This window comes from Orbicella faveolata, unplaced genomic scaffold (genome assembly GCF_042242905.1).
Source record: "Orbicella faveolata isolate gen_17 unplaced genomic scaffold, um_ofav_v1 contig_34, whole genome shotgun sequence".
In the NCBI taxonomy this organism is placed as follows: domain Eukaryota; kingdom Metazoa; phylum Cnidaria; class Anthozoa; order Scleractinia; family Merulinidae; genus Orbicella; species Orbicella faveolata.
The window spans coordinates 20,320,360-20,336,057 of NW_028301563.1; the positions used below are offsets into that span (position 1 = coordinate 20,320,360).

Sequence of the window (15,698 nt, forward strand, 5' to 3'; positions counted from 1 at the left end):
TGCACGCGCATTATGCCATCTACAGTTGAATTTCAGTATGATTTTTTCTACAGATACGATAAAACCAATTTTTTCAGCTGGAAGGCGTTCACAGTTAGTGCTTAGCGATAAGCTGCTTTTCTGGTAATCCCGGTTTTAGTACAGGCTCGTAATTTTAGTGCGAAATTTGTTTCGGTCACAATAGGATCTTTTTTTAAGTCGCACGCTTGGTAGGGTAGTTAATTACGTCACTAGTTCCAACCCAAGCGCGCGCCTGGCGTTTAAACCATGCCTGAAAGAGAAGGTACCGTCCTTAACTGCCCTTCAGTAATTTTCTGAGCATTTTCTTCTCTGATACAAAAGTGAAACGGCTAAGAAAATGTAAGAAGTTTCAATAAAACGTCGCTTATCATTACTTCCTGCGCACTATTCGTCAGTCTGTTGTCTTTTGCAAAATTTGATGGCACTTCCGGCAGCGAAAGACACAACTGTCCCGCTTTATCTGATCTAAACATGCTCTACCCCATTAACTTTTCCCCTAAATTTCTTGCATCCTGTTAATTTTTTACCCAAATATCCAGTATCCTGAAAACCCCTAATAGGGCCTCACTGATGAACTGATAAAGCTGATCAAGATACACAGATCATAATCTTTTGACTTGATACTGTCTATCGTTTTCTTTTTTTCTTTTTGCTTTTTTAATACACGACCCCCCCCCCCCCCTACCCTGCAAAAATAACCTAGAAAATACCTGCAAGCAGAAGCTCATGTTCAAATCATTCTGGGAAAGCCAGTTACTAGTTTAGCCACAGAAATGCGTAAAATGGCTTTAATGTCGCTTACAGTTTCACTTCTCACCCACCCTACCCCTACCCGTTGGAATGTGCATTTGTCAAATGTAACGCAATCTGTGGAATAATGGCGGGTGCACAACAGTCAAAACAGAACTGAGCTTAAACGAGTTCTTCATGAGAATCCTCGATTAAGAGGAAGATTTTAAAGGCTGCTAACAGACTTCTGGGTCAGTTAAGATCTCAGCAAATTGTTAAACTTCTTGTAAACGGCGGCTTATGAGGCGAAAGACAAATAATATTGATAGATGTTATGAAGCGGGCCTCGGAGAGTTGAAATCTGCTTAACCGTGGCGATGTCTGAGAGTGATTTCGTACACTAATCACCGAAAATGTGGCTGAAACATACTGGAAATATAACATGAGGCATCGTGGAACATCCAGTTGTCGACATGTCGCGAGGTAAGTGGAATATATCATTATTTTCTCTGTGCATCGTTATTTTCACGTTATTATGCTAATTAGGACGGCGGTCTTTGTTGACAAAAGCGCAGCTTAAACTTCTTCTTCTAACATTTTACAATTTTAACTGCCCCAAAATTTTATTGCATATTTTTGCAGGTGAGACATTGCTCTTTAAGTGGAGGGTAGTTTTGGGATCTCAAGGGATGTACTTTTGGCGATATTTTCCTTTAAACTTCGCCTTTTTTATGGCGCTTCATGAGTAGTCCGAAAGGGATGAAATTTAAAATTCTGTAGAAAAATCAGGTGATGATCAAATTGCCAAAACAGCCTCTCAATGTAACAAGAAACATTTGCTTGTCTCGAATAAAGGGTTTTTACCCGGATTTAGATCGTTTTCTTTGTATGGCAAATTGTTAAAAATGTGCCCTAAAATGGCCGCTGAAAGCCCTATCAGAGGGGCAAAACCAAGATGGTGGCCCCAGCGCTAAAATACGAATCGAATTGAACTGAAAGTTATATTTTTGCGAATCACTTATCGAGACCATTCATCTGAGAAAGTTTGAGGAATTTGATTTTTTCTGGTCCAAATGGCCATAGTTGAAATTTACAGGGGGCGCCTCTTAAAGTTCCTGCAAGATCACCCTTATTACCAGCTGGACAAGGATGATTCCATCTTCAAACTTCTGGAGCGATTTACCGTAGTTCTCTACGACAAGGCCAGCAATGTGATCAATGCAAATGAAGCCCGCAAAGAAATTTTCACCAAAAGGAACAGGACCGTAGAGAACATCCCTTCCACACAGGTAAATTGAGTTCACAACATTTTGTAAGGAGTGAAATTCAGACTTTCGACTTATTCTACTGTTCTTATTTATTTCATGCCGTGTTTCTGTAGTAATAAATGTGTAACGACAGGGACAAAAGTAGCAAAGCTGAATTCTAATTTTGCTTATGTAGGACTCGTTATTACAGCACGCTTTAAGAGCGGTTTACCAAAGTAGCATCTGGTACACAAGCCTGCAGGCCGTTCAGATGGTTCCTTCACCCGAGGGATGGGGTTGGTGTGGCATGAATGGCACGTGGAAACCTGTCTGGATGACCGTTCCTGAAGCGGCCAAAGCCTGTCTAGAACTCCTTAAATGTGGTTGCAAACAAGAATGTGCTGGCAGATGCAAATGTATCAAAGCTAATCTCTCTTGTACAGGGTTATGTCAGTGTTCAGGAGAATGCAGCAATAATTAACATTAACCTGATCTTAATAGAATGTGTTCCAAATGCCGAGCTTGTCATAAATTATATTTTCGTAGTACGACTTGCAGTTTACGATATAAATATAAACACAGGATGTGTGTGCTTTTCTTAGTTTACTCCATTCTGCAATGACATTCTTGTTATGTATTCAGTATGTGCGAGGAAACAAAAATCTCGGGATGTGATTGTCAGGTGATTACATCATAATTACTATTAAATCATTGTGAAATAAATATAGTACCCGAATGATTATTTCTAATGTTCTTAAACAAATGTTAACCGATTTTAAGGATATTTTACAACATTTTAATATACAAGCCTCGTTTTCATGCTAGCAAAGAGTGTCGCAAATTGATTTGCGTGTCACGCCCCCCCCCCCCCCGGGTAAAAGGATCATGTGGCATCCAGCCTACATTTGTTCGCAGGACCAAAATGAGTTTGTGTGCCAAATTTTATGCTTTCTTCCAGTCGGTAACGATGTTTTCCCTAAGCCACCTAACTAATTGGCCAATACTTGGTTCTTTCGTTTATCTTGACATTTGATTGGTTTATGGAAAGTGTCCAGATTTTTCTCAAATTGGACAGTTCGTTCAAAGCTAAACTAAAGTTCGAGCGAAAACTATCCAATTTATTTTAAATTGAGACAGTTGGCAACAATTAATAAAAAATAGATCTGTTGGCAATATTGGATTTTGATGCAGCTATATAGTTAGGGATTTAATAGAACTGATTAAATATCGTAACAATATGAAATGTTGACTCACCTTCGAACAACATGCTTCCAATTTGTCGCGAAGTTATTCGTCTGTAAGCATCGTCCACACTTGTGCAGGTTGGCTCGTCTTTGAGCATAAAATATGCGAACAAGATGATAAACACGATAAGTGATAGTAGCTTGGTACATCGTATTCTGTTCATTCTTTAACCCGCATTGAGCTTGTGCTAAAGAGTTTCATAGCACGTGGCACTGAAAAAAACGGATAAGAACACTTTAAAAAGATTGAGCGATAAAGAACGTCATCGACACTGGGTCGGGCATGGAGCGAGAGTAGACGCGCTTTTGTGTGCTCCGGCTTAATGTGAATCTATGGGAGTTTTTTGAAGTTTCTAATGGAAGATTTATTTCAAAAACTTAAAAGAAAAAGCAGAAAGAGTAGTTCTATCTCTAGCGAAGAGGATAACCGACCATCTGAAGATATAAGATCGAAACTTGACCTGTCAGAAGAGGATTGCGGAATCGACGAAGTGCATTCAGTACTAGAAATGGCGGAAGACGTGTTGCCTAAACTTGACATTGTCCTTAAAAAACTGGAGGCGATGGAACCAAACCTCGACAACCTTGGAAGCTATGTCAAAAACGTGGACGCTAAAGTAAATGCGTTAACTACGAAAGTGGAAACTCTGGAGGCGACAACAAGAAATGCAATGAAGTCTATCGAAGAGCTCGACAGAGGTTCTGTACATGGGAGTTCACCAAAGGAGAGAAAACCTTCGTTTTTATGGTATTGAAGAAGACCCTGAAGGTGCAGAGGACACGCGGCAGGTGCTGATAGATTTCTTGCAGTCAGAGCTTGGCATCGACGACGCCTGCGATATAGAATTTCAGAGAGTTCACAGAATTGGCCGCTTTAACCAGCGAGCGCCCAAACCTCGACAGATCATCGCACGTTTTCTTCGCTATCCGGATCGTGAAAGGGTTATGAGCAACGCTAGGAAATTGAAAGGTAAAAATTTTGGAATATCTGCGGACTTGCCTAAAGAAATTGTTGATCAAAGAAAGAAGGTGCTGCCTGATTTTTTTGCTGCAAAGAAGGCGGGCAAGTCGGCCTATTTCAGTAGGGCTGAGCCTGATAAACTGTTTATTGATGGCAGATTATTTCTGCTTAGACTTGCCGCTCAGACTATGTTTTCTTTTTTTTTTTTTTTTTTTTTCTATTCCCTTTATGAAATGTAATGGAGCCACAAAGTTAATTTATACCGCCCGTATTTACCATTCTAGCTTTACGCTGGCTGCTATTTTAATACCTTTTTCCATATTATTGTTTAACGTGTTTGTTCTTTGTATGTTTTCAATACTGTTGTTTTTTGTCATTGTTCGGTTTTCAATTTTCGGGAGGCTTTATCACCTCATTCTAATTTTCGTCGCACATAAGTCCTTCACATTGTTTTCTCACACAAAGGAGCAACGTAAAAGTTATTTTTCTGTACTTAATTTGTCTAATTTACAAAGCGCAATGTAAATTTTGGATTGTTATCACTCAATGCTCGGGGAATTCGAACTTTTGAGAAGCGAAAGGCAATCTTTCACTGGTTGTCTAAAAATAAGGCCGACATAGTCTTTTTGCAAGAAACTTACAGTTCGCCAGATGTAGAAAATTTATGGAAAACCCAGTGGAAAGGAGATCTTTACTTTGCTCACGGCTCTGAGCATAGTAGAGGTGTTTTGATTCTTGTCAAAGAAAAACTTAATTTTGAATTGAAATCATGTACACATGATAAGAAAGGCCGTTATATCATTTTAATGGGCAATGTGCAGGAGCAGCCGTTTGTTTTTGTCAATATTTATGCTCCAAATAAAACCAGCGAGCAGTGCATCTTTTTCCAGGAGATCCAAACTGAGCTTGATAGTCTAAATATAGAAGCTGATTGTGATATAATCATTGGAGGAGATTTCAATGTAATCTTAGATCCTGAGTTTGATGGCTTAGGAGGAAAGCCTAAATTAAAAGAATCCGTCAAAATAATAGAAAAAATCCGCCTGTCAATTGACTTAATAGACATCTGGAGAGTTAGGAATCCGGACGAGAGGCGTTTTTCGTGGCGACAAAAAAAATCCAGTAATTCAACGACGATTAGATTTCTGGCTAACATCAAGTAGTTTGCAAGAAGATGTAGAGAGCGTAGACATTATACCTGCGATTAAATCGGATCACTCAGCAATCACATTGTTTATTAACGGAATTGAAGACGAACGTCATGGGCCCTCCTTTTGGAAGCTAGTTCAATGCAAGCTTAATTGATGATGAAACGTATGTATCACTCATTAGAGATAAATATTGTACGTGGATCGAGGAAGGTAGAGAAATTGAAGATTCTCGTGTTCTGTGCGACTATATTAAATATAAAATTCGACAAGAAACGATTGTCTATAGTAAATCGAAGGCTAGAGAAAGAAGAGCAACATTAACGAGTTTGGAAAGGAAGATAAAAGATTGTCAAATGGCATGCGATAAAGACCCAAGCTCAAAAAATTTGAATGATTTGGAAATTCTTCAAACAGACCATGACCGTATGTACGAGTTTATTGTACAAGGAGCAATTGTAAGATCAAGGGCGATCTGGTATGAATATGGTGAAAAAAGTAATAAATACTTCTTGAATCTGGAGAACTCTCGAAAAATGAAAAGCTGCATAAGAAAACTAAACACAGGAAATGACAAAAGTATGACAAATCCTAAAGAGATTCTAAATGAAATTCAGTTATTTTATGCAAACCTGTATGATAAGAAGGTCGACCATTCGGACGAAAATTTAATTGAATCTTTTCGCAGTGCAGTGAATGCCAGTAAATTAACAGATGAACAACGCGATTCAATAGACAAACAACTTACTATGAGTGAATGTTTCGCAGCTTTAAAAACTTTTAAGAAAAATAAAACACCTGGAAACGACGGATTAACGGTTGAGTTTTATCTAGCATTCTGGCCTCTTGTTGGAAAATGTCTCGTTGAATGCCTAAATTTCGCGCATCACCATGGTGAATTGTCCACCTCCCAAAAGCAAGCAATGATTACGCTAATTGAAAAGAAAGATAAAGACAAAAGACTTCTAAAAAACTGGCGTCCAATCTCGCTGATAAACATGGATGTCAAAATTGTATCTAAAGCAATGGCTATGGAATCAATTTTACCCTTCCTTGTTCATCACAGCCAAAATGCGTTTATCAAAGGAAGATCAATTTTTGACGCGATAAGAACAATCGATGATATTTTAGAATATGCAAAGAGAAATAACAGATCCGGAATTCTGGTAGCAATTGATTTTGAGAAGGCTTTTGATTCCCTTAACCGAGCTTTCCTGGTCAAAGTTTTGCAAAAGTTTAATTTCGGAACGTATTTTTTGCAATGGATCCGAACTTTTTATACAAATATATCAAGTTGCGTTTTAAACAATGGTTTCGCCACCAATTTTTTCTCTGTCAGCCGTGGAGTCAGACAAGGTGACCCTCTTTCACCTCTACTCTTCATTCTATCTTTGGAAATACTTGCATGTTTCATTAGACAAGATCGTAATATCCACGGCTTAGTAATCAATAATGAGGAAATAAAATTAACCCTTTTTGCTGATGATGTAACATGTTTCTTAAGAGATAGGCTTTCTTATTTGTACCTATTTGTAATTCTTAAATTCTTTTCGAGGTTTTCCGGTCTACGTGTAAATGATGACAAAACTGAACTATTTGCAATTGGACTGCAAAAATTAGTACAAGAAGAATTTTATCATAAAACGTGGACATCGATTAAAATATTAGGAATTTATTTTGATTATCATAAGACAACGAGAAGGAATTTAAACTTCAATTCTATTCTCAAGTCCATTAAAAAAAACTCTTAATATGTGGAGGTGGCAAGGTCTCACACTACTCGGCAGCATTCAAATCGTTAAAACGTTTGCTATCCCCAAATTTATGTATAAGGCCTCACTAATCTCAGTCTCAGAAGATCTTATTAAAGATGTGAACAAACTGCCCTATGGTTTTATCTGGAAAGGTAATGACAAGATAAAACGCACTGCTCTTATTAATGATATAGAGAACGGTGGCCTAAAAGTGCTGGATATCCAATCAATGATTTTGTCACAGAGAGTTATTGCATTGAAACGATTTCTTGAAGACTACAATAGCGTCCTTGAAGGAAGAGCGTCCTTGAAGCGTTCTTAGGTGACATTGGCGGAAAATCTATTTATCCTGCAATTTTGACACCCGTAAACTTCCTATTTATCTACCGGACTTCTACAAAGAGTGTCTCGATGCGTGGTCTTATGTTAGTACAACAAACGTTGTTTCTTATGACGATGTTGTTAACCAAACAATATGGAACAATAAGTTTATCCTTATTGAGAACAAGTCGTGTTATATAAAACACCTGGCTGTCCATGGAATTGTTAAAATAGGAGATTTGATATCTGACAAGGGTAGGTTTCTCGAAAGTGAAAAACTATTACAAGCTCGACTATCTCCTGTCCACCTTTTTTAAATTAATGGGCATCGTTAATGCTATTCCTAATGAATGGAAGCTTATCATCGAACAAAGTCAGCAACATATTTGTCTCCCCTCGAATGACACGTTTCAAATTAACATAGAAAACGCTACGGTAAATGTTTTGAAAGTTACTTCGAAAATGCTTTACAATGAATTTAAACGCAAAAAGCAAACGGTGCCTTCTGCTCAAAAGAAACTAAAACTTAAGTATCCAAATCTTTCTCTGGAATGGAAAGAAATTTACTCTCTTCCGTTTACGGTCACACATGACACAAAAACTAGGGAATTTCAGTACAAGCTGTTAAATAACATTGTTTTTACAAATGAAAAATTATTCAGACTTAAAATGATTGACTCTCCACTTTGCGCCTTCTGTCAAATAGAAGTCGAGTCCCCTGAGCACTTATTCTTTCATTGCAATGTAACAAAATCTTTCTGGCAGTTGCTTTGTTCCTGGATTTCTGAAAAAAAGTTAATCTCGACATCCTTAACGCTAGAAAATGTTATGTTTGGAGTATTCAATGTCGCAGAGGACTTTCATATTCTAAACCATATTATTTTATTAGCTAAATATTATATTTATAACTGTAAATTAAATATCATACATCCTTCTCTAAAGGTCTTCATAGCCAAGGTTAAAGCAACCTGCCAGATTGAACAGAAAATTGCAGCTAACAGCAATAAATTGGTAAAACATATAAAAAATGGAACAAATTTCTACCTTGCTTCAGTTAATTTAGTTTATGTTTTGTGATGATGTATGTAGAGATCTATTTATATTTACATTGTAATAGGCTTCTTTCCCTCCCCTTTTCTTCGTTTTTTTTTTCTTTGTGTGTGTGTATCCCTTTTTAATGTAAAATTGGAAAACTAGCATTACAGTATCTCTTTGCTTGTCCATTGCACAACTTACAAATAAAAACAATAAAATTCAAAAAAAAAAATAATAAAGAACGTCATCACCATCTGGAAAAGTCTTTTTACACTGTTCTCAGTGAAATGTACAATGACACTTAATCTATAGTTCATAGATCGGTGGAAGATACTCCACACCATTCGTTTAAAAGTTCATAGACCAAGACATAAGACAAATTTTGGTGGGAAATATTAAGCCTATCTCTGGTTTCTTAATGTTGCCAACAGAATTGCAATGACTAACTAATGAAATCTGTTTCACGTCAATATTCCTTAGTTTTAGCTACTGGCATTTCCTTAAAGGAGAAGGTCACTCCAAAAACCGTGTATTTTTTTTCCAGCACCAATAACAAGTTCACATTGAGTTGAGTTACCCCCGTTGTTTTAGCTTCTGAAGTGGATGCGATCCCAATGAAAAAGAAGTGAAAAGTTCGACACTGGGAGCCGCCATTTTGAAAGGATCTTGAAGGCCAGGCCGCATATCCGTGACGTCATTCCGTCCGAGAGTGTGTTTGTTCTTTTGAGCTTTAGTATGGCTGCTCTTGAAGCCAGAACGTGCTAGTGATTCCGCAGGAGGTAATAATCAAGTTGAATTCAATGATCGGTTGGAAAATACTCTGTGTGTAATTGTGAGAGATGTGCAACCTACCGACGCAAAGAGAATGTGTTTGTTGTCTAGAACAGCCGTAGTAGGTCACCAAGATGGAAGGTACATTTTGCAGTACGATTCAAAGCAATGGACGCAGTTAGTGGAAGAGGAGGCTTAATTTTAATTGTAAATTGCTCTCAGAATTGAACTGGTGGTTTAAATAAATCCAAAGTTTAGTGCTTTTGATCTGATTTGTCTTCATTTTTATGTTACTGGCGGTTCAATGCGGAGGGAGTTCTGGTATCACAGAAACTGACGAGTTTTCAATGGTGTGTTTAAATCGGGCGGATGCTCTCCACCTCACAAATCTGTGTTTTTACCTATAAGATTTGGATACTTTTTGCTCGTGCTCCTACGTGTTTGCCTAGGTTTCTTTACACTTATGGACTACGTGGACTGTTGTGAAATACGCAGTTACTTTTACGTGTAAGATACGAAGTGAAATCGACGTCTTTGACGTGAAATGTGAAATTGACGACATTCCTTATCAGTACCTAAGATTTTTTGTGAGAATTGTAATTTGTATTGTTGGAAAGCTAAGCATATGTAATAAATTTTGGATAGAAGAAAAAAGTATATACAACTTTTACATGCGTAAACCAGCGGAAGGAAAATTGACTCTGCAAGTGTGTTTTTCGTATCGCATGGGTCGTGTTGACTGGCATCGTTACTTGACAAAGCATGCAGTAAGATTACAGCTTCATTTTTTACCGTAGCACTGCTTTCATTAGCAACTGTAATTCCCAAAAATAATGTGAATGAAAAAAAACCGTCCTTAATTAATGATGAATTGTGTTGATAAAATTGAAAACAAATTGCAACACATTTCAGACAAAATATTATTTACATGCGTAATTGTCGATATATAGATATACAATTAACTACTTCTTCCGATGTATTTCAAATCAAATTAGACCGCATCTAAAATTTGAAAGTATTCTAACTCATCCCTGGCTGTCAAGGCCGATTATTAACACGCTCTGAGTTTTCGGCTCACACAAAAGATTTATAAATCGAAAGAATGCTTTTTCGATAAAAGAAAACCGAAGCGGGTTAGTCTGACATGTAATTTTAAAGGAATCTGCAGAGCATTTGAAGTTCCCACGGTACCCTAAGAAATTTAATAAATTCACCCAAAAAATGCGTGCCGTCGCTATGCATCAATGAACACGAAAACACGAAAAACCTTGCGCCAGTCTACGAAAAATAATGAATCAAAGCTTGCAACATGGAAGCTTTTTTATAAATACTGGAAGACTGGTAAATGAAGAATAGAATTTCATTCAGCCATTTTCCCTGTTATTACAGAAAAAAAGCGGCAAACTGATACATACATGCAAAACCCGTGATTCACGCCGTTTTAGCGTCTTTTCGTGTAAATATATATTTAGCCAGTGAACGGTTGAAAATTTTTGGCGACTAATATACTTGTGCTGGTGACCAAAACTGAAAACTTAACGGCCAGCTGGCTCCAAGGGTTTTTCTTGAAATTCGAGTGCCCGTCCAGCGAGGAGCTTCAATTTCTTGCGCAGGAATAATATTTACCAAATCAAGTCAACGACAGTTCTGCCGGGCAAAAATATTTTTAAAAAGTGAAAAGTATAACTGATAGCTACCTCTTTTCGTTCCTTGCGATGCGCCGTTCGCTTGTAATGCGTGACTTTACAAGGGCCTTTCCGTTGAAAAATTGTCAGAAAGCATTTTTTAATGATCTACGTCTTGTGTTTCCACCCACAAGCTCAAATCGGTATTCAGTTTTGAAACAGTCGTCTGTGAAATGCTCGTTGCACACATACACATTTTTGAGTTTTTTGGCATGAATCTCTCATCCCGACGTAGCTGTTCGAACCACTTCTTTGGCAATTTTTTGTTCTTTGCAGGCAAATTAAGGAAAGTCACTCCTCTTTCCCTATCCTTTTCGGTTCGGGTTTTGCAGCCCGGGGCCCAACATTTTAGCTCACAACTGAATAAACGAATTTAGAACAGGAATGGAAAACTTTAGTCTTTGAGCTCCGCGCCAATTCGGACTGAATGACGTCACGGATATGCGGCCTGGCCTTCAAGATCCTTTCAAAATGGCGGCTCCCAATGTCGAACTTTTCACTTCTTTTTCATTGGGATCGCATCCACTTCAGAAGCGAACTTTTTATTAGTGATGGAAAAAAATACACAGTTTTTGGAGTGACCTTCTCCTTTAAGGAACAGAAAATGTTCTCGAGGTCTGCGTGTACTTTTTTTTCGGAAAGCCAAATCGCTGCTATCTTCAAGCTGTCTTTAGTGTGAACGAATTATGTTCGGTTCTATTTCATAACCCGTCCGATCAACAATATTTATAATCTTAGATTTTGATTTTGTGGATATACGCGAAGCTTGAAATACTGCAAGAAAAAGTCACAGAGGCAAGTAAGAAAGAGACAAAAACAACGAAGCCGCATAGGCAAGCCGATATCTTGACCAAATGGAACGAGCACTATGCCACTGGCTTGAGAATGATAAAAAGCCACTGTTCATGTTTTTTTGTGTGTGTATCTTTTGTGTTTCGAGATTAAATTACAAAGGGTACAGAAACAAATGCAGCTCTGTGCTTGCATCCAAGTGATTTTGCCATGCTGTGATTGGTTAAAACCTCCTGGGACGTACTCCCAGAAAAATTGTGTGGGGGTGTGCTGCCCGCTTCCGAAAATCCTTACCCTATTAATGACCAAAATCTTCGATTTTCCCTGCCCTATTTATGACCTGAGCAAAATTCTATACCCTATTTATGGCCGTTGTGGCTGGCACATTTTCCTTAAACATAATTTACTAGTATGAAGAGCTTTTGTTGATGGTCTTATCGATTATGATGACAAAGTACCTTCTTCCAAAAACATACTTTCTGCATCACTGCGTTTGATTAATAATCTGGTAGATTATGATTCTTATCGTGAAGTCGCATAGGGACGTTAAGCATTATATCGCAAACAAGGAGCGTGCGATGCTAACGTAGTAGAATGAAAACTGATAATCCTGTTCAGTTACGTTATGTCACGATGATTGCAAAACAATAGCTTATAGGAATATAAAACCTGCACCACACGCTTTTAGATGCCGTCACCTGGCAAATTAACACGGGGTTGCGTGCTTGGCTGTTGATTCTTTTAGAGACTATATACTGGTATTTGCCACTTTTATTCTGAGGAAGTGTTCTTATTAGCTAATTTGACCTAACGGGCACATAATTTTGTCAGTTAACAATAGCTGCGTTCAATCGTAGCATATCTCATGTCGATGTCTCTCCATCAGGATGTCCAATTGATTAACATTCAAACTGACAATAAATAAGCATTTTCTTCGGATTACATTACTAGCAGAAAATTTCGGACGTTTTATTTCGGACGTTTGATTTTCGGACACTTTTTATCTCATTTCGGGCAAATTTCGGACAACAATCTTGGACACTGCTGAAACATAGCTAAAGTAAATTTTCGGCTACAAAACACGAATTAGACTGAAACAACATCTGTGAAAGTGACAGTTTTACTGAGCCCTCAAGGTTTTACGAATACACAGACTAGAAAATAGCACAAATTCTATCAAGCCGTTAATTATGTCAAGCAGTGTCACAACTAGAGTTCGCTCCGTTAAGCCTGGATTAAGAAAAGTAAGAACTCTGGAGCTGATTCAAAGTTTTATACTGTACTGTAAATATTTCGGAAGCTTAAAATTTCAGACGGTCTTATTTTCGGACACTGTATTTGTTCGAAATTTTTTGCAAGTAATGCATTCTATAATTTCATTCAAGTAATGTATTCTATCATTTCGTTATACTGTGGCTTCCTATGAACCAACGCCTCGAAATTAGAGTTTCCGGCCGAATGGACGGACCGGAATTCTGCAACCGGAAATGAAAAGGCTCCATGCACGCCGTTATTGATAATCAGTAAATAACAGTTTTATTGATTTAAGTTATTGTTTGTTTGCGTTAAAATGATTTCTTATTCCTTTAACCTTATCGTATTATTCATGTATAGTTATGATATTAATTAATCTCCCGAGAACTATTATTGGGAAACAATTTTTACTAACCCTAACCTTACCTCGGACAACTTGATAACAGTGGAATTTCAGTTATCAGTCTATATGGCTTTGGTGATCAGCTTCAAAAAGAGTACCATGGTATATATTATGCATCCAAGTAAATAAACAGTGCATTATAAGCTTACATATATACAAACATAGACTTAAGTTATTCTCGAATTTACAAAGCAGCTTCAGATAACTAATATCTTCGAGGAAAATTAAAGGAAAAAATTCCACGAACTAAACGAAATCAAAACTCAACCACAACTAGTTGCTTGTATAGAACAGAGTGGGCTTGACTTCAACACTGCGTAATATCGCTAATACGAGGTAAAGTCACTCACCTATAGGTAAATTGACTTGGTCTGTGTGATCATCGGTGAATGCACAGACTGTTAAACATCATAGCAGTTTAAGGCAGATTTATCGAATAAATGCTGGCAAAACAAAAGATGTCCATTTAACTGTGTGATTTTTTTTTTCTTTAACAGCGCCTTTAAAATGTCATCAACATGTACAGCCTATTGTTTCTCAAAGCAGGCTAGTTCTCAAAGGACCACCTGCCAGTGTCAGGGTTTATGAATCAGTTTTTCAGACAGGTACAACGGGAAACACGTTGACTAGTCACTACGCATGAACCGTTTTAAAGAGCCTTCACTCTCTTTGGTCAGCGATGGGAGAGTAAAGTATTGTTGATTACAACTCGCCTTTACAAATCCTTTCGTCGAGAACAGAATATAAATCATATTTCACGAGGAAAATGTCTGAAACGTTGCTGCTATGCTATCTATGAAAGGAAGCCAGAAGAATCTTTTTACAGTCGTTCGCGTTACTACGTAACCGGACAACTGGCTCGTCTGTTAATCTAATTTTTTAAAAGAATTCTAGTTGTACCTGATCCCACCTCTTTGGTACGTTTCGGCGACATATCGGGCGAGTTTGGTTGAGCCATGGCTCGTATTTTGGCGAGACACAGTCGAGTCAAACCCATACCCATGGCGAGACTAAACCGGAGTCTGATATGCCGCCGAAGCGTGCCAAAAAGGTCAACATCATCAAAATTTGTCACGTCATGGGTCGTATAAGGCCTTATATCAAGAGATGACCCGATAAGGTATTTACCGTACCCACATTCAGCCAATATTAAGGCGGTATTTATCTAGTTATGGCAATCTGCACTTAGCTCGAATTGTGTAGACCGGCTTGGGTTTCTATTCTTCTAGTCTTGAACACTTAGGTCTAGTTCCTTTCAGTCATTGTTTTAAAACTCGTTTGTTTGGTTTGTTTCAGAATTTAGAAGTCAAAATTTAGAGAGAAATCTGGAAACTCAGGCTCCATTTTGGAAACAACAAAAATTCAGGACTGTCAGCAAACATCACGCAGTTGACGAGCGCCCACCAGCCTAGTTTTGGCGGGAAGGTTTTGACACATTTAAGGGGTCTTCTATCCTCATATGTAAGTTTTTCTCCAAAAAACCATTTTTTGGGAATATGAAGATTCAACATCCCTGACCATTTGCAAATCGTATTTTGAAACGATTTTGCTCTAATTACTCCTTGATTTACATTTAAATTAAGAAATCTGCACACTGGTAGCTATATTTCACCATAGCAACACCCATAGCAACCGTCTTTTACAGTCTAAAAGTACTCACAAAATGGATTCAATTCCGTACATTTTAATGATACTTTACAGTAAAGCTTTAGAGATGTGCACTTATGAGGATTTTGCATAATGGTCCTGAATATTGTTTCCTCTACAATCTTATACGCTCCTTATACTTGGTTAACATTTCTGTGACTGGTATGTATTCGGGTGTTCAATGAAACACTTATGTAAAAACTTTCGATATACCCCCTCCCTCTGCCTGTAACCCCCTCCCCCCCGTTCACAGGATTAATATGGGCCTTATTTCTCAAACTGACCAAATAGACGGATCACTGATAATTGCAATATCTCGCACACGATATCTCCACTGAGTTTCAACCGAATGTTGTCAAATTTTCAACATCCGCAACGGACACAATTATCTAGGTCGTAAACTTCCAAAATTTGCAATTTACGACATTTTTCCCCTGTTATTCAGTTAACATAGTTAATATTAGTGAAGTTTTTCAAAATTTCACGAGAAAAACCCCTCAAAACACTGTTTTCTGGGGTTTGTCCCCTAGACAACTTGCTTATGGACAGCATGAACTTAATTCCATGCTTCCGCTCAGGAGGTAGTTATTCCGGCATTAACTATTGTGGCATGTGACCTGGAAAAACTCATTTTTGAGGTCAGAGTGCAAAGTCCTTTAGCGTGGTACCAAAATTGTTATTATTAA

General features: G+C 37.8%; 1 protein-coding gene and 2 pseudogenes across 1 annotated transcript in view; 2 read left to right on the plus strand and 1 right to left on the minus strand.

Annotated features, from left to right (window-relative positions):
• LOC149105215 (uncharacterized) overlaps nucleotides 1–2,857 on the plus strand; it is a 6,793-nt pseudogene extending 3,936 nt beyond the window's left edge.
• The window catches only part of LOC110044615 (galactosylgalactosylxylosylprotein 3-beta-glucuronosyltransferase 3-like), a 25,604-nt gene extending 11,481 nt beyond the window's left edge, over nucleotides 1–14,123 (minus strand). Inside the window, exons 1-2 of the mRNA XM_089270617.1 lie at nucleotides 13,716–14,123; nucleotides 3,252–3,454 (exon numbers count right to left, since the gene is read on the minus strand). Coding sequence (XP_089126743.1) covers nucleotides 3,252–3,405 — 154 coding nt within the window. The 5' untranslated portion in view covers nucleotides 3,406–3,454; nucleotides 13,716–14,123. The remainder of the gene's footprint in view (nucleotides 1–3,251; nucleotides 3,455–13,715) is intronic.
• LOC149105216 (uncharacterized) lies at nucleotides 3,598–4,941 on the plus strand (annotated as a pseudogene).
• Nucleotides 14,124–15,698: the final 1,575 nt, after the last annotated feature.